At 42.2% G+C, this 24,492-nt stretch overlaps 1 protein-coding gene across 1 annotated transcript in view; it reads left to right on the forward strand.

Moving 5' to 3' along the window:
* Nucleotides 1-12,830: 12,830 nt before the first annotated feature.
* LOC126248109 (trafficking protein particle complex subunit 10) overlaps nucleotides 12,831-24,492 on the forward strand; it is a 151,384-nt gene continuing 139,722 nt past the window's right edge. The window contains exons 1-6 of the mRNA XM_049948787.1: nucleotides 12,831-13,062; nucleotides 13,164-13,381; nucleotides 13,460-13,653; nucleotides 14,692-14,887; nucleotides 19,612-19,723; nucleotides 19,912-20,099. Of these exons, the coding sequence (XP_049804744.1) occupies nucleotides 13,029-13,062; nucleotides 13,164-13,381; nucleotides 13,460-13,653; nucleotides 14,692-14,887; nucleotides 19,612-19,723; nucleotides 19,912-20,099 (942 nt within the window). The 5' untranslated portion in view covers nucleotides 12,831-13,028. The remainder of the gene's footprint in view (nucleotides 13,063-13,163; nucleotides 13,382-13,459; nucleotides 13,654-14,691; nucleotides 14,888-19,611; nucleotides 19,724-19,911; nucleotides 20,100-24,492) is intronic.

The raw sequence follows: 24,492 nt of genomic DNA on the forward strand, positions 1-24,492 counted from the left end.
CCGCCGACGTGACGCCGTCTTCGGACTACACAGGTACTCCACCGACGCACACCATCCACGCACCTTTGCGTGGTCTGGCGATGTAGACGACGAAACACCCACCGTTGAGATAGCAGCGAATGCTGCTGCTCCAACCCACGACAGCTAATCGACAGGGTTGCTGGATGGGGATGTGCAGCCTCCTGGGACAACATTTCTGTTCGCTGCAGCTCTTCGTGCCTCCATGAGCGTCCCAGTAGTCCCAATTCCACGACAAGCTTACAAGATTGGCTCCATCAATGTCAACACCATTGGCACCCCTGTCAAACTACAATTGCTCCGTGAAATGTTGAGGGCGTCGGACCTCGTGTTGCCCTTTTGCAGGAAGTTCGCCTGGCGACGTTTCCTAATATCTATGGCTATGTGTCCTACCTCACGCCGTGTGCTGACGGAGGCAGTGGGACAGCTATTCTTTTAAAGGACGGCATTGAGTAGACGACGTGACTTACCTACCATCGGCTAGGGGTCTTGCTGTGACTTTCCACGGTGTCCGAGTTATCAGTGTTTACGCTCTCTCGGGCAGAGCCAAGCGACGGAAACGGTCGCGATTCTATTCAGAACAGGTCTCTCCTTTGTTTGTAGGCCGCTACGACCATATTATTCTTGGCGGCGACTTCAATTGTGTGTTATCCCAGAAGGACCAACATCCGCATTTCACCACATGGCAGGAACTCATGCTGCTCGCGCATGAACTGAACCTCAGCGATACTTGGAACCGCGTGCAGGGTGACCGGCCTGGATCTACGTACGTCACCAGCCATTCAGCAAGTCGTCTTGACCGTGTCTACGTTTCCCAAGGAATCGTAACTGCCACGGTCGACGCTGAGTTATGGCCTACCGCCTTTTCCGACCATATCGCCTACATTTGCACTGTTTCTCTGCAAAGGCAGAAGGTGTGGCGCGATCGAGACCTGTGCAAGCTGAATGTCGCCCATCTCAAGGATCCGGAATGCAAACAGGTAATAGAAACGGCGTGGAACAACTGTGTGAGACGCCTTCCAGCATATCCTTCTACACTCCGGTGGTGGCTCGACTGCACCAAGCCTGCTTTACATCGTTCGATGATGAATGACAGTCGCGACAAAATGCTGTGGCAACGACATACCATGGAATACTATTTAACAATTTCCCAGGAACTCTCAAACCATGCCCCCTCTGTTCAACGACAGGTTGAAATTCAACGTATTAAGGCGAAGATAATTTCTCTTACGCGTCACCGCCTTGAAGGCACAATAGTACGCGCAAGATGTCACGATTGTGTACTAGGAGAGCCCCTGTCCATCCATCATATTATCCGCGAGAAGCAAATGTGTCGGAGAAAGCTGGTCAACGCCCTCGACATGCCAGATGGTCGTCGATTGACGTCCCAGAATGACATCGTAAAAGCCTTCGTGGATCACTACAACCAGTTCTATGCAGCAGAGGACCAGAACATACCGGTAACAACTGATGTCCTCCGTTCCTTGACGGGTACCCTGGATGAGGCTGCTGCGGAGATTCTCACAGCGAAAATTACGTCTGATGACGTAGCCGATGCTCTTCATAATGTTGCGGCCAATAAAGCCCCAGGTCCAGATGGGTTCCGGCTGGAGTTTTACCGCACATTCCACGACATCATGGGCTCACGCTGGACTGCGATGTATGAAGAACTGATGAACCCCAACCTTCCCCTCCCACCCGAATTCGTCGAAGGCTTGCTTATCCCGGTCCCCAAGCCATCGGGAGATCTGGAAGTTGGACATTATCGGCCGTTGACCATGTTAAATTGTGACTTCAAGATTTTTACCCGGATTCTTGCCGCTCGCCTTTGGCGCGTCATTCCTCAAGTCATCTCTCTGGATCAAACGTGCTTTGGTGGTGATAGTAACATTCAGACGGTACTCAGCGATTACCGTGACGTCATAGCACTGGCCACGACCTGCCGCCGTCGCGTTGCCTTAGTGACAGTGGACTTCGACCACGCCTTTGATAGAGTGAGTCATGCCATTCTGGAAAACGTACTCAGACGGATGGCCTTTCCCGACAGGTTTATACGCATTGTCTTGCGGCTCCTCCGAGGTGCCACGTCGCGAGTGCTGGTCAATGGCCGTGTGGCGGGCACTATTAATGTCATGCGGTCGGTCCGTCAAGGATGTCCGCTGTCGATGCTGCTTTTCTCCATCGCCCTTGAGCCACTGTTACACGGTTTGAGGAGCCGGCTCACAGGGATAACAATGAGGGGGAGTGCTTTCATCTTCCACGCCTATGCAGATGACGTGGTGTTCTTGGTTCTATAAGAGGATGAAGTGCGAGAGGCACTGGCATGGATCAACCAGTACGGGACTGCTGCGGGCAGCCGTGTACACCTGACGAAATCTAGTGCTATGTCCGTCGGTAGAGGTTTTCCAGCAGAGAGTGTGGCTCCATTGCCATTAGCAGACAAGCTCAAATGTTTGGGGATCACCTTCACGCGTGATATACGGCGCACGATCTCATTTAACTATAAACGCCTACTTCAAGCTATCCGCGCGAACATTCGTGGCAACCTCCTGAGAGCATTGGACATGTTACAAAGGGTGGATTTTGTTAACACTCATCTAGTCTCGCGACTGCCCCATTTAGCACAGATTTTACTGGTGCCAAAGGCAATGGCACACAGACTTCAGGCGGCGTTCGGCTACTTTGTAAGCGCGGGTCTTATCCTCAATGTCCGCTACGACACGCTGACACTTACTCCTCGAGATGGCGGCCTCGGCCTTGTCAACGTCCAAGCGAGAGCAGCTGCCCTTTATTTAAGTACGATTGTTAAGTCGTGGATCCGCCGCCGAACCGGGTTATCGGGAAGCCTGATTGACGAACTGGCCCCTCCCTCTCGAGTGACACCTATTGCAGTAGCCCATATTTATTCCTCGCTTTCACATCTCAGGACCTTTTTCATCGAATACAGTTATGTCCATGCCGACTTGCGTAGTACAAGAAACCCTACTGCACGTGATGTTTACCGCCTAATGGTGAGAAATCATACTAGGAATGTTGTGGAAAGCCGACATCCAACGATCACATGTCCCATGGTTTGGCGTTCTGTGCACCATATCCTCCTCCACACGAGCGCTCGTGCGACCTGGTATCTGGTCGTTAATGGAAAATACATGACTCAACTTCGTCTACATGTCATAAAAATGACAGATTCGCCGCTGTGTCCTCGTTGTCACACGCTTGATACGGACGAACATGGACTGATGTGTGGATCTTCTGCAGAGGTGTGGCAGCTGATTCAGAAGATACTTGCCTTTCTTCTACGTACGGTTCCCCATGCCATTACACCGCAATCTCTTCTGTTCTCCGATGAGACATACTTCCCACGCACTAAGACCAACGCTGTGAACTGGATAAAAGGCCTCTCGATATCTTATTTGTTCCATGAATTTGATAAGAGTGTTCTTGATTTTTGGACGTTCCTGCAAGATCGCTTTACTTTTCTCGTGCACCATTCGCGGTACCGTCAGTACTATGCCAACTTTTTGGGTAGTACCTTCTTCGATCCCTCCTGCAGCTGGGGTGTCCCAGGTATGAGATGGTGATTTCAGTGGGATTGTGTAATACCAAGACTCGATACAATATATCGGCAAATGCAATATTCTTCGTGAAGACGTACCTGGAACAAACCTGACTGCCTTGGAATTCAGAGCGCGTCTACAGACATGTTGGCGGGACACGGATGCCATTTTGTCTGTTCTGTCAGGAGGGCGTTTTCTTTAAATTCTGTAATTCCCTCTTTATTTTGTTTCTTATTGATGATAATTACACATAATTGTTTTTCGCCTGGAGGGCGTCCTATGAGATCTCAACAAATATATAAAAATAAATAAATTAGTAAAAAAAACGATGGATAGAGCGTCTGCCATGTAAGCAGGAGATCCCTGGTTCGAGTCCCGGTCGGGACACACATTTTCAACTATCCTCATTGATGTATATCAACCCCCGTCAGCAGCTAATGGTATTGATTTAACTGTAATTTCATTCTAGAGAGCTGCACGGTCACCAATGGCATCTGTTCTTTCGGACATGTCAGAAAGAACAGATGCCATCTTCATATAGTGAATAGTAATATCGTTAGGGGAAGGTGTGGTAAAGTGGCCAGAACGGGAAGAGCGGCCATTGCATTGTTTTTGCCCTGAACAGTGTTGCTGACTAGTTCTAATATACAGACTAGTTCGATTATACATCATCTCTGTTATCAGTGACATTGTAGTAAAAACTTTTTTTTTATTTCGAGTCGTCTGATATATGGTAAGTCATTTATATTAGTCTTGTTACCTTACTTGTATGAAGAGTAATAATATCTTACAATTTCAGAAATTAAACAACGTCGTTCGCCCTGAAAATGTAGCCCTTTGTCATTTCTTTCAGTTTGATAGTTTCTTTTGTCGATTGTTATTACCTACATGGCACCTGATCGGGCAAAGTCAGATAAAACTGACTTCTAAACCCTTTTGTGTACAAAGCTGTCGACCAACATTCTATCCCTTTGTGGTAATCTTGAACTAATAAATTTATATTATATAAAACAATCTTTCTTCTGTTTTATTTGGCCTAGCACACGAGCCCCACTGAAAATGGACTGCTGCAACCACTTGGTATTGTTTCAGATACTAGGGCAAGAAGATGCCTAGAAAACATCCCTGGAAATCAGAAAAAAAGACTTGGGATGCTACTGTGATGGCCCTAGTCACATTACCTGCTTGAGTACGGAAAGTTGCTCACTATGTGTTGTTGTTGTGGTCTTCAGTCCTGAGACTGGTTTGATGCAGCTCTCCATGCTACTCTATCCTGTGCAAGCTTCTTCATCTCCCAGTACCTACTGCAACCTACATCCTTCTGTATCTGTTTAGTGTATTCATCTCTTGGTCTCCCTCTACGATTTTTACCCTCCAAGCTGCCCTCCAATATTAAATTGGTGATCCCTTGATGCCTCAGAACATGTCCTACCAACCGATCCCTTCTTCTAGTCAAGTTCTGCCACGAACTTCTCTTCTCCCCAATCCTATTCAATACCTCCTCATTAGTTATATGATCTACCCATCTAATCTTTAGCATTCTTCTGTAGCACCACATTTCGAAAGCTTCTATTCTCTTCTTGTCCAAACTAGTTATCGTCCATGTTTCACTTCCATACAAGGCTACACTCCATACAAATACTTTCAGAAACGACTTCCTGACACTTAAATCTATACTCGATGTTAACAAATTTCTCCTCTTCAGAAACGCTTTCCTTGCCATTGCCAGTCTACATTTTATATCCTCTCTATTTCGACCATCATCAGTTATTTAGCTCCCCAAATAGCAAAACTCCTTTACTACTTTAAGTGTCTCATTTCCTAATCTAATTCCCTCAGCATCACCCGACTTAATTCGACTACATTCCATTATCCTCGTTTCGCTTTTGTTGTTGTTCATCCTATATCCTCCTTTCAAGACACTATCCATTCCGTTCAACTGCTCTTCTAAGTCCTTTGCTGTCCCTGACAGAATTACAATGTCATCAGCGAACCTCAAAGTTTTTATTTCTTCTCCTTGGTTCCAAAAAATGGTTCAAATGGCTCGGAGCACTATGGGACTCAACTTCAGAGGTCATTAGTCCCCTAGAACTTAGAACTAGTTAAACCTAACTAACCTAAGTACATCACACACATCCATGCGCGAGGCAGGATTCGAACCTGCGACTGTAGCGGTCTCGCGGTTCCAGACTGCAGCTCCTAGAACCGCACGGCCACTTCGGCCGACCTTGGCCTTGGATTTTAATACCTACTCCTAATTTTTCTTTTGTTTCCTTCACTGCTTGCTCAATATACAGACTGAATAACATCGGGGAGAGGCTACAACTCTGTCTCACTCCCTTCCCAACCACTGCTCTCGCTTCCCGCGCCTAGGTTCCCGGGTTCGATTCCCGGCGGGGTCAGGGATTTTCTCTGCCTCGTGATGACTGGGTGTTGTGTGATGTCCTTAGTTAAGTTAGGTTTAAGTAGTTCTAAGTTCTAGGGGACTGATGCCCATAGATGTTAAGTCCCATAGTGCTCAGAGCCATTTTGAACCTCGACTCTTAATAACTGCCATCTGGTTTCTGTACAAATTGTAAATAGCCTTTCGCTCCCAGTATTTTACCCCTGTCACCTTCAGAATTTGAAAGAGAGTATTCCAGTCAACATTGTCGAAAGTTTTCTCTAAGTCTACAAATGCTAGAAACCTAGGTTTACCTTTCCTTAATCTAGCTTCTAAGATAAGTCGTAGGCTCAGTATTGCCTCACGTGTTCCAATATTTCTACAGAATCCAAACTGATCTTCCCCGAGGTCGGCTTCTACCAGTTTTTCCATTCGTCTGTAAAGAATTCGCGTTAGTATTTTGCATCCGTGACTTATTAAACTGATTGTTCGGTAATTTTCATATCTGTCAACACCTGCTTTCTTTGGGATTGGAATTGTTATATTCTTCTTGAAGTCTGAGGGTATTTCGCCTGTCTCATACATCTTGCTCACCAGATGGTAGAGTTTTGTCAGGACTGGCTCTCCCAAGGCCGTCAGTAGATCTAATGGAAAGTTGTCTACTCCCGGGGCCTTGTTTCGCCTCAGGTCTTTCAGTGCTCTGTCAAACTCCTCGCGCAGTATTGTATCACCCATTTCATCTTCATCTACACCCTCTTCCACTTCCATAATATTGTCCTCAAGTACATCGCCCGTGTATAGACCCTCTATATACTCCTTCCACCTTTCTGCTTTCCCTTCTTTGCTTAGAACTGGGTTTCCATCTGAGCTCTTGATATTCACACAAGTGGTTCTCTTTTCTCCAAAGGTCTCTTTAATTTTCGTGTAGGCTGTATCTATCTTACCCCTGGTGATATACGCCTCTACATCCTTACATTTGTCCTCTAGCAATCCCTGCTTAGACATTTTGCACTTCCTGTCGATCTCATTTTTGAGACGTTTGTATTCCTTTTTGCCTGCTTCATTTACTGTATTTTTATATTTTCTCCTTTCATCAATTAAATTCCATATTTCTTCTGTTACCCAAGGATTTCTACTAGCCCTCGTCTTTTTACCTACGTGATCCTCTGCTGCCTTCACTACTTCATCTCTCAAAGATACCCATTCTTCATCTACTGTATTTCTTTCCACCATTCCTGTCAATTGTTCCCTTATGAAGAGGGATGGACATCTCTAAAAAGGGCCATCACAGAAGTTGGGAAGGAAAACATAGGTACAAAGAAGGTAGCTGCGAAGAAACCATGGGTAACAGAAAAAATACTTCAGTTGATTGATGGAAGGAGGAAGTACAAACATGTTCCGGGAAAATCAGGCATACAGAAATACAAGTCGCTGAGGAATGAAATAAATAGGAAGTGCAGGGAAGCTAAGACGAAATGGCTGCAGGAAAAATGTGAAGACATCGAAAAAGATATGATTCGGAAGGACAGACTGAGCAAACAGCTCATGCATCGAAGCTGCTTACAAGAATAATATACAGAAGAATGGAAAAGAAAATTGAGAATGCGCTAGGTGACGATCAGTTTGGCTTTAGGAAAAGTAAAGGGACGAGAGAGGCAATTCTGACGTTACGGCTAATAATGGAAGCAAGGCTAAAGAAAAATCAAGACACTTTCATAGGATTTGTCGACCTGGAAAAAGCGTTCGACAATATAAAATGGTGCAAGCTGTTCGAGATTCTGAAAAAAGTAGGGGTAAGCTATAGGGAGAGATGGGTCATATACAATATGTACAACAACTGAAAGGGAATAATAAGAGTGGACGATCAAGAACGAAGTGCTCGTATTAAGAAGGGTGTAAGACAAGGCTGTAGCCTTTCGCCCCTACTCTTCAACCTGTACATCGAGGAAGCAATGATGGAAATAAAAGAAAGGTTCAGGAGTGGAATTAAAATACAAGGTGAAAGGATATCAATGATACGATTCGCCGATGACATTGCTATCCTGAGTGAAAGTGAAGAATTAAATGATCTGCTGAACGGAATGAACAGTCTAATGTGTACACAGTATGGTTTGAGAGTAAATCGGAGAAAGACGAAGGTAATGAGAAGTAGCAGAAATGAGAACAGCGAGAAACTTAACATCAGGATTGATGGTCACGAAGTCAATGAAGTTAAGGAATTCTGCTACCTAGGCAGTAAAATAACCAATGACGGACGGAGCAAGGAGGACATCAAAAGCAGACTCGCTATGGCAAAAAAGGCATTTCTGGCCATGAGAAGTCTACTAATATCAAATACCGGCCTTGATTTGAGGAAGAAATTTCTGAGGATGTACGTCTGGAGTACAGCATTGTATGGTAGTGAAACATGGACTGTGGGAAAACCGGAAGAGAAGAGAATCGAAGCATTTGAGATGTGGTGCTATAGACGAATGTTGAAAATTAGGTGGACTGATAAGGTAAGGAATGAGGAGGTTCTACGCAGAATCGGAGAGGAAAGGAATATGTGGAAAACACTGATAAGGAGAAAGGACAGGATGATAAGACATCTGCTAAGACATGAGGGAATGACTTCCATGGTACTAGAGGGAGCTGTAGAGGGCAAAAACTGTAGAGGAAGACAGAGATTGGAATACGTCAAGCAAATAATTGAGGACGTAAGTTGCAAGTGCTACTCTGAGATGAAGAGGTTAGCACAGGAAAGGAATTCGGGGCGGGCCGCATCAAACCAGTCAGTAGACTGATGACCAAAAAAAAAATTGTGGTGTCACCGCCAGACACCACACTTGCTAGGTGGTAGCCTTTAAATCGGCCGCGGTCCGTTAGTATACGTCGGACCCGCGTGTCGCCACTGTCAGTGATTGCAGACCGAGCGCCGCCACACGGCAGGTCTAGAGAGACGTCCTAGCACTCGCCCCAGTTGTACAGCCGACTTTGCTAGCAATGTATCACTGACAAATACGCTCTCATTTTCCGAGACGATAGTTAGCGTAGCCTTCAGCTACGTCATTTGCTACGACCTAGCAAGGCGCCATTACCAGTTTATATTGAGATTATAATTCATGTATCAACAAGAGCGACGTTCTCCAATTGTGGATTAAAGTTAAGTATTCCAAGAGCTTCGTACTTTATTTATTAGACTCAACTACTTTAACTGTTCCAGACCTCACGCCAGTCTGCGTGAGCTTAAACGCGTGCATTTCGGCCTCCTCTAGCAACACGGTGTTGGCTCTTCTGCCATCACATCAAAAATACTCTCCCTAAAACTCTGTACAACCTCTGGTTTAGTCAGTTTATCCAGGTCCCATCTCCTTAAATTCCCACCTTTTTGCAGTTTCTTCAGTTTTTTCGGAAAAATGCATGTAGTTCCTATATAGTATTTTCTTTTGCACTTAAATATTTGGTGTGGTATAATATGTATTTTCAAAATATGGAAGTGATAAACTAGAATAAATAATCATGGTTTGATGAAAATTTTATTTCCCTTCGATTGGCCACTGGACTCCACCCCCCCCCCCCCTCCTCCCTGTTTGACGACCACTGCTATAGACACAAGTCTTGGGTGACTCCATCTCCCTTTATTCTAACCCCTTGGGTACAACACAGCCGACTTCCCACCAGCCGGAGTCAAAAGTGGCAACTCTGTGAAGACGACCTACTATCAATGCAACACTGTGTTCGGGGAAACATGAATTGTGATCGTTTCGACTTCAGTTGTTGTGAGACATACAACGCCTAGTAATACATTTCCCCTTGATGTCCAAAGACCGCTGATCTGTGACGGCGAGTTTTCTTACTGGTTTGTTATTATAGAAAACGTGTTAAAAGATTTAATAAAACATCGCGTGTTTCTTGTAATAAATGTGCATTATTATTATTAATTAAATAAAATTTTACAAATGTCATACAAATATGTTGTATCAGGATGTGTGAACAGCTGTCATTACAGAGGTGAAAAGAGTTACATCGCTGTATTTCGGTTCTCAACAGATACAGAAACCCACGGAGCAATTCCGAAGAAAAGGTGGATAATATCCAAGAGGTCCGTGGTCTACGTGAAGCATTTTTAAGAACAGAACATTAATAAAAATTAATATTTTTCAAGGTCTGTAAATAAATGAGCGGAAGTACCGATACCAGTACACAAGAATTCGACCAAAATTACGTAAACGGGCTATTCCCCGATCTATTACATTATTTAATTAACAATAATCTGAATCTGCGAAAGATCGTAATGGAGTAATACGGAAACAAGAACAAGATGTTCGTGAAAGAAATGAAGAGCGGGTTTCAAGAAGTGTGTTTGAAAGGTTTACTGACTTGTATGAAAAAGTATGTAAGATTGTGGGAAGTGACAAAGTGTACTGAACTGTAATAAACTACACTACGTGATCAAAAGTATCAGGACACCACCAAAAACATACGTTTTTCATATTGGGTGCATATACGTCTGTAAGCGAGATTTCCACACTCCTAAACATCCCTAGGTCCGCTGTTTCCGATGTGATAGTGAAGTGGAAACGTGAAGGGACACGTACAGGCCGACCTCGTCTGTTCACTGACAGAGACCGCCGACAGTTGAAGAGGGTCGTGATGTATAATAGGTAGACATCTATCCAGACCATCATACAGGAATTCCGAACTGCATCAGGATTCACTACAAGTACTATGACCGGTAGGCGGGGAGTGAGAAAACTTGGATTTCATAGTCGAGCGGCTGCTCATAAGCCACACATCACGCTGGCAAATGCCAAACGACGCCTCGTTTGGTGTAAGGATCGTAAACAGTGGACAATTGAACAGTGGAAAAACGTTGTATGGAGTGATGAATCACGCCACACAATGTGGCTATCCGATGGCAGGGTGTGAGTAAGGCGAATGCCCGGCGAACGTCATCTGCCAGAGTGTTTAGTGCCAACAGTAAAATTCGTAGGCGGTGGTGTTATAGTGTGGTCGTGTTTTTCATGGAGGGGGCTTGCACCTCTTGTTGTTTTGCGTGGCACTATCACAGCACAGGCCTACACTGATGTTTTAAGCACCTTTTTGCTTCCCATTGTTGAAGAGTAATTCAGGGATGGCGATTGCATCTTTCAACAAGATCGAGCACCTGTTCATAATGCACGGCCTGTGACGGAGTGGTTACACGTCAGTAACATCCCTGTAATGGACTGGCCTGCGCAGAGTCCTGGCCTGATTCCTACGGAACACCTTAGGGATGTTTTGGAACGCCGACTTTGTGCCAGGCCTCACCGACCGACATCGGTACCTCTCCTCAGTGCTGCACTCCATAAAGAATGGGCTGCCATTCCCCAAGAAACCTTCCAGCACCTGACTGAACGTATGCCTGCTAGAGTGGAAGCTGTCATTAAGGCTAAGGGTGGGCCAACACCATATTGAATTCCAGCGTCATCGATGCAGGGCACCACGAACTTGTAAGCCATTTTCAGTCAGGTTTCCGGATACTTTTGATCACATACTGTATTTATTATGTTTCTAGAGGTGTTTAGTGGAAGGAATTGCAAAAAACTAATGAAAGGAATCAGTTGCAAAATTATGACTTCTTTACGCAGTTCCGCTAAAAATTAGTCAAATAAACCTATATTCAAGTAATCTCATACCTCTTTTGCATATACGTGATTCTGATTTTTACTTGTTGGTTTTTCTGATGAACTAACTGTGGCGAGGAAACAGCATAAAGTGAAGTATATACCAATTTCAAACAATATCACACAAAATCGTATCGTACCTCAATACTTACTTAAATGGAACCTGTGTTCACAGTGCGCATGTATTCCGGCTTTCCGTATCCTTTTAGATTTACTTTTCGTTACTGCTTCAGGATATGCAAACCTGATTCCACCCAAATAACTCATCAGAAGAGTGTCATTTGTCAAACCATACAGTGAGAAAACAGACAACGAAATTCATTTGAATTAAGCGGTTGCATAGTAACATTACAAACGGCTTTTGTGCATCAATACATAACAGCAATTTGTCATCGTTTCTTACATTTATTGCCGGCCGTGGTGGCCGTGCGGTTCTAGGCGCTTCAGTCCGGAACCGGGCGACTACTACGGTCGCAGGTTCGAATCATGCCTCGGGCATGGATGTGTGAGATGTCCTTAGGTTAGTTAGCTTTAAATAGTTCTGAGTTCTAGGGGACTGATGACCACCGATGTTAAGTCCCATAGTGCTCAGAGCCATTTGAACCGTTTACATTTATTGCCGTGGAAAAAATGTTTTTTAACCTTTTACGTATGTGCATACCTTACATTCTGCACTATACTTGGTAGCTGCGTAATGTTTGCTTTTCGTGCATCATAATTTTCCTAACTTGTTAGAAATCCATTCTTGCTCGTTTAAAGTGGGAATGATATTCCGATTCGTTCTCGTGCACATGTGTCAGTTGCAGCATCGCATTTACGCACGAGAATATGACACATCCTGCTACATAATTTACTCGATTTCAGCGTTGTACGAAACATTCCGTTCTCGAGTTTCACAATTTTCGGCACTTGTTAAAATTACGTTTGTGGATTTACAAACAGGAAGATGTCAGTGACTCATTCTTGTATGCATGTGTTCGACACAGTTGCAGTATGAGAGGAAAACAGCTTCGCTTCTGATGTGCAACGAGATATCCACTGGCCGTCAGTTTGACAGCTGCGCATTGTTGTTATACTGAAGCTCCGGCTTATGTAGATTAGACTATGGGTATAATGGGTATATAATACCTCCAGAGTACCATCTTCCAGGAAGTACGTTTTAATCTTTGACTATAGAAGTGGTGTATCTTCGAAGTTGTATTGTAAGAAATGCACGTCACGCGTGTTGAATGTTTGAGTGGTGGCTGTTTGAAGTTGTGATAGAAGCTGAAGTAGGCCATGAGATGTGTGTGACATATACAAACTTCCGTTAATGACAGTGAATGTGTACCTAGGAAATGGTAGTTGGTGTAACATGGTTTGCGATAGTTGTTGTGCTTTGTTGTCTCCTAACTATATTTTCAGATGTTACAAGGAAGATGAATAATGTACATTATGGACAACAAACCGATAATTACATGTAAGTACAATGATACTTCCCAGAATGATGTTAATGTGATACGAGAATGCCGCATTATCCTTGAGGTGCCCCCGTTTATTTCTTAATTCGTGGCGTTGCAGATTCTGGAGATAAAGCATTGGTTTCTAGTCTTGAAACCCTGTTGGAGAAAGGAATTCCTCAAGAATGTACGGAGTGGAAGAGATCGTATGGAAGAGCCGTTAAAAGTGTATTTATTGAAGCCAAATTTATTCCTTTTTCGAAGGAAATATTGCCGAAAGACTCTGATTGGCACTTGACTAAGCAACCAATCTTCCATACATTTTGGACAGATTGTTCTGTAAGTTTGGCTTCTGTGTATGTTCAGTTATTAAGCCGTGTACAATAACTTAAAAGTTCCATTATTTACTTCTTCCAGGACGTAGATGTGTACAAAACTTCCGTTCGTGATGACATTGAGAACTGGATGAAAATTCTAAACCAGCATAACATTCACGACTGGTTAATTGTGCTTGTCGAAACTTATGATGTAAAGAAAACTAACAAATTGCTACTCAGAACGTCTGTATTGGACAAAATTAGAAGTGACTTTGCATCGAAACATGCTGACAGGTAAATATATTACATCAATCATTAGTTTCATGATTTAACATAGTGTAGGTGACAGAAATACTGTTTAATTGCATTTTAGCACCTCATTGTTGTGGCACACATGACAAATTTTGTAGTAGAAACGATCTAAACTTTTTGCATGTGAGTTCTTTATTAGAATATGATAATATTAGCAGTTCACGTTACATACCATAGCCCTACAGTGTTTATTATTTGTTTGGCCCAATAGGTGGATTGAATGACGTACAGTTTTTGAATGAAATGGTTTTTTCGTGGGTCTCCTTGCAGTGTTTGTAAATATTTATCAAACTCTGTATTCGGCTATAGGGCAAAATTGCACCACTCACGAACAGTATGAGTATTGATGCCAAATTTGGGAAGGAATGTAACACATGAGCTAGGATTGAAAGTGCTCATGGTGTATTTATTGTGTAAAATGAAAAACCACAGCCTAAAACATTTTTTGGTATTTTGTATGTTTGATATGAACACAGTGCTTTCTATTGTAAAGTGGTTACCATTAGGTACACATATGAAAGCACCAAACAGAAATGTTAAGATACAAACTCTGTATAAATGTGGCCAGTTCAGGAGTGACATGGAGAAACTAAAAAGCAGTAGACCTATTTGCAAATAAGAGTTACATTCCCCTCCCTCCCAAATAAAGTAAATAAATTAATAGAAATGCCTTGTTGAAAAAACCATGAAATTGATAGTGTTGGAAATGTGTCTTATTAAATTTTATAAATTAGTTACAAATTACATACTTAACTCAGTTGCTGTTGCTTTCAGAGAGTATTCACTAATGACACAGTCACTGATAACGTAAGAGGATGTGTGGTTTCAAGAAGAGAGACTTTCCCATTCACAGTATTTCCCTTCTTATTTCATATTAGATCAGACAAGCCAGTTGCAGAATATGGGCTGGCTAATGTCATTGCATTGTGTTACATTGTATTCTAAAAGGTACCTAGATAATAATATTTCCCTGTGTACATCTATTGGAATGATTGTTAGAAAAACTGGCATGTATTTCAGGTGTTTATCTGTCATTAATCCTATTCGCTCAGAGTCCCGTTCTGCTGAATCTTGGCGGGGTATGTTGACAAGAATTAGAGTACTGGTTTTGGCGGCATACAATAGGACATTGATAAAGTTTGAAGAAGTAATTAGGGAACAGAGAGAACGAAGAAATGAGCCTGGATGGAACTTCTGTCATTATTTTCTTTTGCAGGTAAAATAACTGTACTATTATGTAATTACATTGCTGATTTGTATTAATGATTTTGTGTAGACATGAAGCATATTTAACGGAACACAGTATAACTGTGTTGTGAAGTTAGATTTGAATTGTGGAACTGTGGTATCTTCCATTGTTATGTTAATTCTGAATGATCTCAAACAAACATGATTTTCCCAGCAGAAAAGGTTCTTGAGTTAGTATTTGGTTAGAATGGATATACATAAATACTATTACTTAAGAAATTTTTAAAGTGTGAGTTATTGCCACTGGAGTGCCTTTGCTGGCATTTACACCAATTGTAGGTCACAGAAGGCTGTTGGTGACAGCAACATGCATTATTTGTCAAAAACGCTTACGTTTTAGCAAATGGCTAGAATACTAACAAGTGATTGCTGTACCAAAACAGTTAAACTGATAACTGAGAGCAGAATTAATACACTGCATGGAGGCTATCTGCCTTGAAGACAAGTGAAATGTGTAAAGCTGAAGAAACTTAAGTACTCAGTGATAGGCCCTACTGTGACATGTATATGTTTTATGTAGTGATCGGAAAATTATATAATTTTAGAAGGAGAAGTTGTTAACTTGTCAAGAAAAAGTTAGTAGTACTAGGGAATTCATTTGTTGGAATTAGAGAATAAAAACAAAGGTTAATAAAGTGTCCTAGCTGTCTGTAGGGTATTTCTTTTCAGTTGACTGGAGTGAGATTGATGCTGATGCTTGTCAAAACTTAACAGTATTAAGAAGGAAACTGGCTCTGAGCACTATGGGACTCAACTGCTGAGGTCATTAGTCCCCTAGAACTTAGAACTAGTTAAACCTAACTAACCTAAGGACATCACAAACATCCATGCCCGAGGCAGGATTCGAACCTGCGACCGTAGCGGTCTTGCGGTTCCAGACTGCAGCGCCTTTAACCGCACGGCCACTTCGGCCGGCAAGGAAACTGTTTCCTAATGTTGTCCAAAACATTACTTATTTGGTTGTGGGCCAGATTTTAGCTTATTAGGCCATCATCAAATGATAGCTGAATGTTTTCCCTATTTAATATTACTAATTTCAGTTACTTAGGAGGAAGGAAGTGGTATTAACAAAGATTTTTCTGGGATGCAGCCCTGTGAAACAGGGCCATCTGTTTGGGTGAAAGAACCAATTGTGTGTGTCAGTTACATTGGGTTATTGTTGATGCAAAACATTTTGTTAAACTGGTATGAAAGCAATATGAGACCTTAAGGTTATTCATTGTCTGAGCTATAGCACTGCCCAAAATAATTACTGAGTGCCTCGTTTCAACACTTACTTTCCCCACAGCAATGACACACCCAAGTGATGCAGCCAGTTCCCATCCCCAACCTAAACTTGTGATCTGCCACTAACAACATCATCACTGGGATGTTAAACAGTATTCTTCCTTCTCCCCATTCTAAGTGGGAGCCTGAGGGTGCCAATGTAAAGAGTTTCACAAAGAGATATAACTGTTGACTTCAGACAGAATTTCAACTTGCCCATGCCAGAACACACAACTCCAGTTTTTATCTGATTAAAAATAAAATGTAAGTATCTAACTCTGCATGGCACTTAAACTATGAGAACTGTGGTTACGGTATTGTTGATTGTAAAAGGATATTGTGTGTGGAAAATGCAGAAAGAAAATTGACAAAGCTCTTTGGCTTCTATATTTTGCACGTGTCGCCCTTTGGTGCTCCTGTGATCAACTTGTAATGGCTCAATTCAAATTGAGATTATTGATGCTAACACAGCGAAACTGCAGAAGAAAATTGTGTTGCTAATGTACCTATTGTTAGCTCCAAAATAATGCTAACAAGTAGTCATGTAGGCTTAAATAAATAGCTCCACAAATACATAAAATAAGTAGTGTTTGCTTCCACTTGTTGGATGTCCTCCAGAATGGGAGAAAAATGCACAGGATATTCAACCAGAGCTTAAGAAACTATGACTGAACTACCAGCACATTTAACATGTACAGTTGGTGGTGGTCATTAAAATGTTTACAAAACAACCATAAAGTAAATGTGCCCTCTTAGGCACATCACAGTGCTAGAGAGATAAAGGAAGAGGGGGGAAAAACACAGTACATGTCTCATAACTAATGGAACTTTCATCAGATGCAGGACTCATGTGGAAGAATTAGTCCATAAAACAACCAAATGCTTTCACAGGAACACATTTGGATATGCTTTCCTGTGGAAATCAACTACACTGTACATTGATTTCTACTTTCTAGGTTGTGCAGACCCTTTTCAGCAATAAATGAAAACTGATGTACACTGTAACAGTCACTTTTCAGACAGGTGCCATCCTTAACTGAAAACAGTGCAGAGTACAAAGACGTCTAAACCGAAAGAAAGCAGGGCAACCTGGACACAATGGCACATTTAAAATCTTATCTTTAACCCACTCTAATAGGACAGAAATCTTGTGTTTATTTGTGACTGGTTTATTTTGTATATCACGTGATAAACCTGTGTAACCCTTTTATTATTTTAAACAATTGTGCAGTTATTTGTTTTTAAAATGTTTTTCAACAGGAAGACCTGAAGAGATTCTTGTGCAGTATGAATGAAAATTAATTTGTGGAGTTCAAATTGGAATGGAAACTTATTCCTTTAATAGCAAGCCTGATACTTTTATTGTGTAGTCATCATTTTTCACTTCAGCGTTTTTAAACGAATGACTTTTTTACTGTGTGAAGACATTCTGACATGGATGTATACAATGCCCATATGGATGAGTTTCTATCACGTTCATAATAAGTAGCATTTGTTATGTCTCTGCAAGACATTGATGTATTTATGTAGAAGGTCTAATGGCTATAGTGCATCATTACCTCAGTCTGGAAGAGATGGAGGTAACATGGCCAACCTTAACAGTGATGACTGCTGTACCTCCAACTTTTCTGTTTATCAATTACAGTGAGCAGTCTGTCAGATGTGCAGCACTGCATATGGTGGTGTGCTTTTTACAAGTGCCACTGCAGATGTTCGCAGAAGCCAATAGGAGAAGCTTCTCTGCCAATTTCTCCTCCTTAGAAATTTTAAGCCACATAAGATCCTAAACAGTCCTAGTAACTTTTTTCCCAGTTGTGACCTTATTTGAAGCCCCCTTCTTGGGAGGGAATGATCCCTGCTTCAGTTTGGTAATATGTGTTATTAGTTATCATTCTTTCATGTGCAACCTTTCCACTAAAGGCCGCCAGACTATTAAAAGTTATTAGTTAGGGATGGATTTGTGAGAAAGGTGAGAACTCTGGAATGAACAGCGAAGGCAAATGCTCAGGAGAGAAGATAGTCACTGTTCAGCCAACTGATATTTGTGGAAACAGTGTCTCAATGTTCTTGACAACGTGAGTCACATTAAATGCGTTATTAACCTGGATGCTAATATATCCTATTCAAAGTGTTCTGGTGGTATGCCATTTGTGGTGCAGAATTGAACATCAATACCCAATCGAGTACGGACCACAGTTTCTTTGATGACTGAAATTTGTCAGTGCATTAATCGAGGGTAGCTGGGTATCAGTTATCAAATGTAATAAAATTACTCATTCCAGTTGAGGAAACTGCTTACTACAATGTATGTGCATTTAAAAAGTCCCAGAATCAGATACTGTTCAATAAATCGTGCTTCTTTACTTTAATGAAAGATTGAACCAGCTTCTTTTGACAATTATTAATAAAATTAGCCAGGAAAAAAAGTATCTGCACCCGCAGAGAGGCACTTATCACTGAACATCCAAGACCATGACATGTTTTTACTTCAAAGTGTATATCACTGTTCCGTAGGCAAACTGCATAGTGCCAAAATGCATTTGAACCATTGCTCATTTTTCCAATTGAGTGAGCACTGTAATTAGCCTATTTAATATTTATATTTGAGAAAGAGATTTCAAATCTGTATTGAGTCATCTCAATTTAGGCTTTCCGTTGTTTTCCATAATACTTTAGCTGAATCCAGATTATATTTTAAGCAAGGCAATGACCAGTTCCTTAATCGTTTTTATCCAGATCAAGCATATACTCGATCTCTAATGACCTCAGTGCCAGTGAGATGTTAAACTTTACTATGTTTTGTCAAAAATTAACATTTTGAAAAACGTGGCTGTAACACTATAAAAATTATTATTGAAACAACCACCAGCCACATGGTTACTGTCACAGTTACAAACCTGAAACTTTAATTCCTATTTATTGGTCATGTGGATCCTTGAGACTAGATAATGTAACAGCCTAGTGCAGCATCAGTTAAAGACGTACCAATTAACATTTTGATTGAGAGAGAGAGAGAGAGAGAGAGAGAGAGTGTGTGTGTGTGTAAATGTAATAAAATGTGTAATGATATCAATATAATAGAGGGAAACATTCCACGTGGGATATATGTATATGTGTGGATGGATATGTGTGTGTGTGCGAGTGTATACCTGTCCTTTTTTCCCCCTAAGGTAAGTCTTTCCGCTCCCGGGATTGGAATGACTCCTTACCCTCTCCCTTAAAACCCACATCCTTTCGTCTTTCCCTCTCCTTCCGCTCTTTCCTGATGAGGCAACAGTTTGTTGCGAAAGCTTGAATTTTGTGTGTGTGTTTGTGTTTGTTTGTGTGTCTATCGACCTGCCAGCGCTTTCGTTCGGTAAGTCACACCTCTTTTTTAGATATAAAATGTGTAATGATTAACAAATAAATTTCCTTTTATACTTTCAGGAAGAATTAGCATTTGTGCTTCAGATGCTTGGTTTACATGATGAAGCACTAGTACAATATGATGAGTTGGATGCCTTATTTACTCAGTTTGTCTTGAACTCAAATGTTGGAGGTAAGAGAAACAGTTTTTTTTTTTTTTTTTTTTTTTTTTTTTTTTTTCAGTTCAACTTATTTTAGATTGGAGCACCTAAAATGTGTTTTTAATGTTTACTATAGCCTAATGAAAAAAATTAATATTTTTGAAAGGAAACTAAATATGTAATGTGCATTACATAGTATTATTACACCTTTTTCTGCCAGACACACCTGCATGGCTTAGTGACTTCCAGAAGCCGTTTGATAGTTGGTCCAGCATTGTTTTGAGCAAACAGCTGGATGTGGGACGGCGGTGTCTACTTACGGAGTGCAGAATTTCTTTGCTAGACTTTCGTGGCTACCTGTTTTCACGTCAGAGTGCAATGCTCCTGCTGTTACTCCGACCAGGAGAGGTATGGCAGTATGTAAATCTATCTAAAGTTAATTTGCAACATTTTAGTAAGTTTTAGACAACATGCTTGTAGGTAAAATGGCAATTATTGCAAATTATTATTTAATAAAACAGTGAAAATTGCAAATAGATAACTGATTGCCTGTGATCTTTACTGTTTCATTAAGTGATAATTTTAGTTAGTTTCCTTTGTAAGTCGACTATATTCTGCAAAACATCACCCATGTAGACCCCCTGTGTGGTCATGCCAAATGGAGAGCACCTCAGGCAGTTCAGTCAGCAAGCACTGAATTTGAGTTTGCTGGATCCTGGGTCTCCATTCTGGTGCTAGTCAGTGTCATAATTGGCTTGCTTAGGTTTATGGGACTCTTCCTGAGCTGACATACTTAGGAGTCCAGTGGTTCTACTCTCTCATACTGCAGATGTTGCTGAATCTGTGTCTACTGCCTGGCAGCAGAAGCACTCAACCTGACTGGTGAGCACCCTGAAGCAATAATAATAATAATAATAATAATAAACACCCAGTCAGTGAAACCATCTTTAGACAATATTACTCAGAGCCATGCGTCTTAGAAAATCAATGTACAATAACGAAACATATTCTGTGATATTAAGTTGTATTGAGTAGAAAAGAAAAATCTTTGGAAAGTAGTATTCTAGATACACAAATATCTACGATGTATTAGTGACACACATAAATCCATGAAAAAATTGTGCATTATTTACAGAAATATTAATGTAGCCACAAACAACACAGATGAAACATTATTACTCTTCCTACTCATTTGTGCTGCCAGGTTGGTTTCCTTAATGTGCAACCCTGTGTGCCAAATCCAGTGAGGTGCTTAAAATTTCAGTGGTACGGTCATATCTCATGTCTTTCAAGGGCTAAACAACCTATTGCCTTGTTACTACCACCCCTCAAGTATCAGTAAAACACCATTGGAGTTGCTTCCTCCTTACTGGATAATAGTAGCCTGTAAATATTTACATAAATATTTGACCTCAGTTGCCCCCATGTGAGTCACTCAGCAGAAAAAAAGTTATATATATGAAGATGGTATCTCTTCTTTTGGACATGTCCGAAAGAACAGATACCATCAGTGACCATGCAGCTCGTTAGAATGAAATTACAATGAAATGAATACCCTTAGCTGCATACAGGCATTGATACAAGTCAACGGGGACAGTTCAAAATGTGTGCCCCGACTGGGACTTGAACCCGGGATTTCCTGCTTACATGGCAGATGCTGTACCCATCTGAGCCATCGAGGACACAGGGGATAGTGTGACTGCAGGGACTTATCTCTGGCACGGCTCCCGTGAGACCCACATTCCCAACTTATTGTCCTGCACTATATTCATAGTGCCCCTCCCAATTATACTCATTACTCACAGCTTTTTGCCAATTCCTGTAAGAGTTCAGGCACTGTTTGTGCATCTACATATAGATGGTATCTGTTCTTTCAGACACCCAAAGGCGCCAGCCCAGCTGGGAGTGGAATCACTGGGGGCAGCTAAGCATTGCGGGGAGGTGCCAGGGGACTGGGCCCCAGTGGAGGCAGGAGGTGGTGACATCCATAAGGAGGGCTAGTCTGCCCCTGCAAAAGGGACACTCTGCAAGGCCAGAACAGGCACTGAGGGAGGAGGTAGCAGTTGACCCCACGGCTCTCGCCATGGCGTGAGGACACAGCTGGTTATGGTGGTGTGCCGTCAACCCATAACTGTTGTGAACCATACAGAGGCGGTGGCTTCGCCAGCTTTGGTCTATGGATGGAATGTAATTTGGTCGGTGGCCGAAGGAGCAGATTTAGATATCAAAAGCATATATGTGCACTCACAGGCTGGTGTCTACTGAAAAGGAACATTGGAGGGGATGGGCTAAATCAGCCACACCTGAAATGAATTTGTGATACTAAGCTCTTCTACCTAAAAACCCTTGGCATTCTTTGACATTTGTTGGGCAAGCCAGTGCTGTGACCATGGCCACATGATGACGTAAAGGCTTACACTGTCCGAAGAAACCTCAAACCCAGTGTACACAATGAATGCAGAGCCAGCAGCCTATCATGATGAGCGCCATGCCAACGAGCATTAGTGGGGAGACATGAACAGATTTAGAATGAAATGTTGGCTGGCGGCGACCTTCGAGCATTTTGGCCTGACTCTGGTCTCTCACTAGTATAAATCCATAGGAACTCTAAGAGTGTGTCAAGATTGTGTCTGTGGATGGATAAGAGGTGTACCTCTTCATTTGAACCTGGAATGTGTGGGTGAGATGTGCCACATCACTATTAGATTGGGGGTGAAACGGAGTAGTAGTTCAGTTGTGAATGCCTTGGTGGTCCATTACCCATCACAAGCATATAAGGCAATTCTTCAATAGAAAAGAAGAAAAGAATTGGAGAGGGTCTGAATCATAGATGTGGCTAATATCAAAGGACAGTGGATAACATATGGAAATTTAGAAAGCATCGACAACCAACAACCAGGAAGAATTTACGAAAGGTCCTGCGAAATAACGTAGACATGTTCCCATGGACATTGCGGTGAGGGCCATGGAGAGAATGTTGCCTGTGGCACTGCCTGTTGAATTGCACAATGAGAGCAGGCCACAAGAAGATGGACAGTTTCACCATCAGTGCTGGGCCAAAACACATGTTCAAAGGCCAGTAACATGGTACGCGAGACCCCTCCCCCCGTGCCCCCCAAATGTCCCTCATGTTGGAGCTGAAGCACAGCCTGCTCTAGGGTGGCTGGGATCAGAACCCTAGGCAACAGCCCTCCATAGCTAAGAGAACACCACCATCAGACACTAAAAGGTGGTGACAGAGGGCAAAATAGTTACACAAAGGATCAGAAGCACTATCCGGCCAACCATGCTGAATGAGGTGAAAACTTAATGAAAAACCAAATCGACAACGACAGCAGCTGTGATATGGGAGCCCGTAATAGGAAACCGCTCCCCTGTACATTGTCCTTCAGAATCTAAGTGAAAACAAGAGTTCATCCTGATCAAAAGTTAGATCCAGCTCTATCGGAAGCACGGATAGCGCATCAATGTGCTGCTAGGCAGGCCAAAAATGCATTTCATACTTGTAGCGAGACATAAACAAGGCCCAATGCCTTGCCAGGCAATGAAGCGGAAGAATGAAATAGCAAAACCAAGGACTTGTGGTTGGTAATGAGGTGGAACATGGAGCCATACAAGAACAAATGAAACTTTTTGAGAGCATAAACAATAGCAAGTGCTTCGTTTTCAATCTAGAAATAGTGCCACTGAGCAGAGTTCAGCATTTTCAATGTTTAAGCTATCGGTTGTTCGGAACCATCCTCATATCGATGTGTGAGAACAGCCCTGAGTCCATACCGAGAGGCGTCCATAGTGAAAACCAGTTAGTGGCCAGAATGGAAAGTAGCCAAACAAGGAGCAGATTTAGATTTTAAATGCATATATGTGCACTCACAGGCTGGTGTCTACTGAAAAGGAACATTGGAGGGGATGGGCTAAATCAGCCACACCTGAAATAAATTTGTGATAGTAAGCTCTTCTACCTAAAAACCCTTGGCATTCTTTGACATTTGTTGGGCAAGCCAGTGCTGTGACCATGGCGACATGATGATGTAAAGGCTTACACTGTCCCAAGAAACCTCAAACCCAAAGTACACAATGAATGACTGAAAAAAGTGTGACTTGGCCAAGTTGAATTTCAATCCTGCAGTACTTAAGACCATGAACAAGGTGCATAAGTTACATAAATGCTCTTCTGTGGATGCACTTGACACGACAGTGTCGTCAAGATAGTTGATGCATCCCAGAATGGACGTTCAGTTGTTCTGAAAAACACTGAAAAATCACTGGGGGTTAGCCACACCGAACAGGAGGTGCTGATATTGGTGCAGCCTGAAGGAACCATTTAGAATCGTCATCCAACAAAACCTGTTAACAGGCCTCAGATAAATCAGGTTTGTAGAAAAACTAGGCCCTGGGGAGTATAGTCACCAACACGTCGGGACGGGACAAAGAGTAGGTTTCAGTGATCGGGCATCAACTAAAAAAGTCACCACAGAGGTGAAGCTGATCAGTCAGCTTTTTGACAGTCATAATGGGGTTAGACCAATCACTTATAAAGTGCAGCTGCAGTTTAGATTTCAGGGTAATGTGGGCTGCAGAATTAGTGACACAACCCATCTGAGAAAAGAGATGGGAACTCAAAAGACAGAGAATCTAACTGCTGGTAAGGGACCTGGTTGGAAAAGAGGAGAATGATATCCAAAATGGAAAAACCAAGACCATTGAAAGCATACAGACCGAACAAATTTGTGGTGTCAGCATCATTCAGTACCAAAAAAGTCAAGGAACAAACCACAGATTTATAAATAGTGGGAGCCAA

Source organism: Schistocerca nitens, chromosome 3, assembly GCF_023898315.1.
Source record: "Schistocerca nitens isolate TAMUIC-IGC-003100 chromosome 3, iqSchNite1.1, whole genome shotgun sequence".
In the NCBI taxonomy this organism is placed as follows: Eukaryota; Metazoa; Arthropoda; class Insecta; order Orthoptera; family Acrididae; genus Schistocerca; species Schistocerca nitens.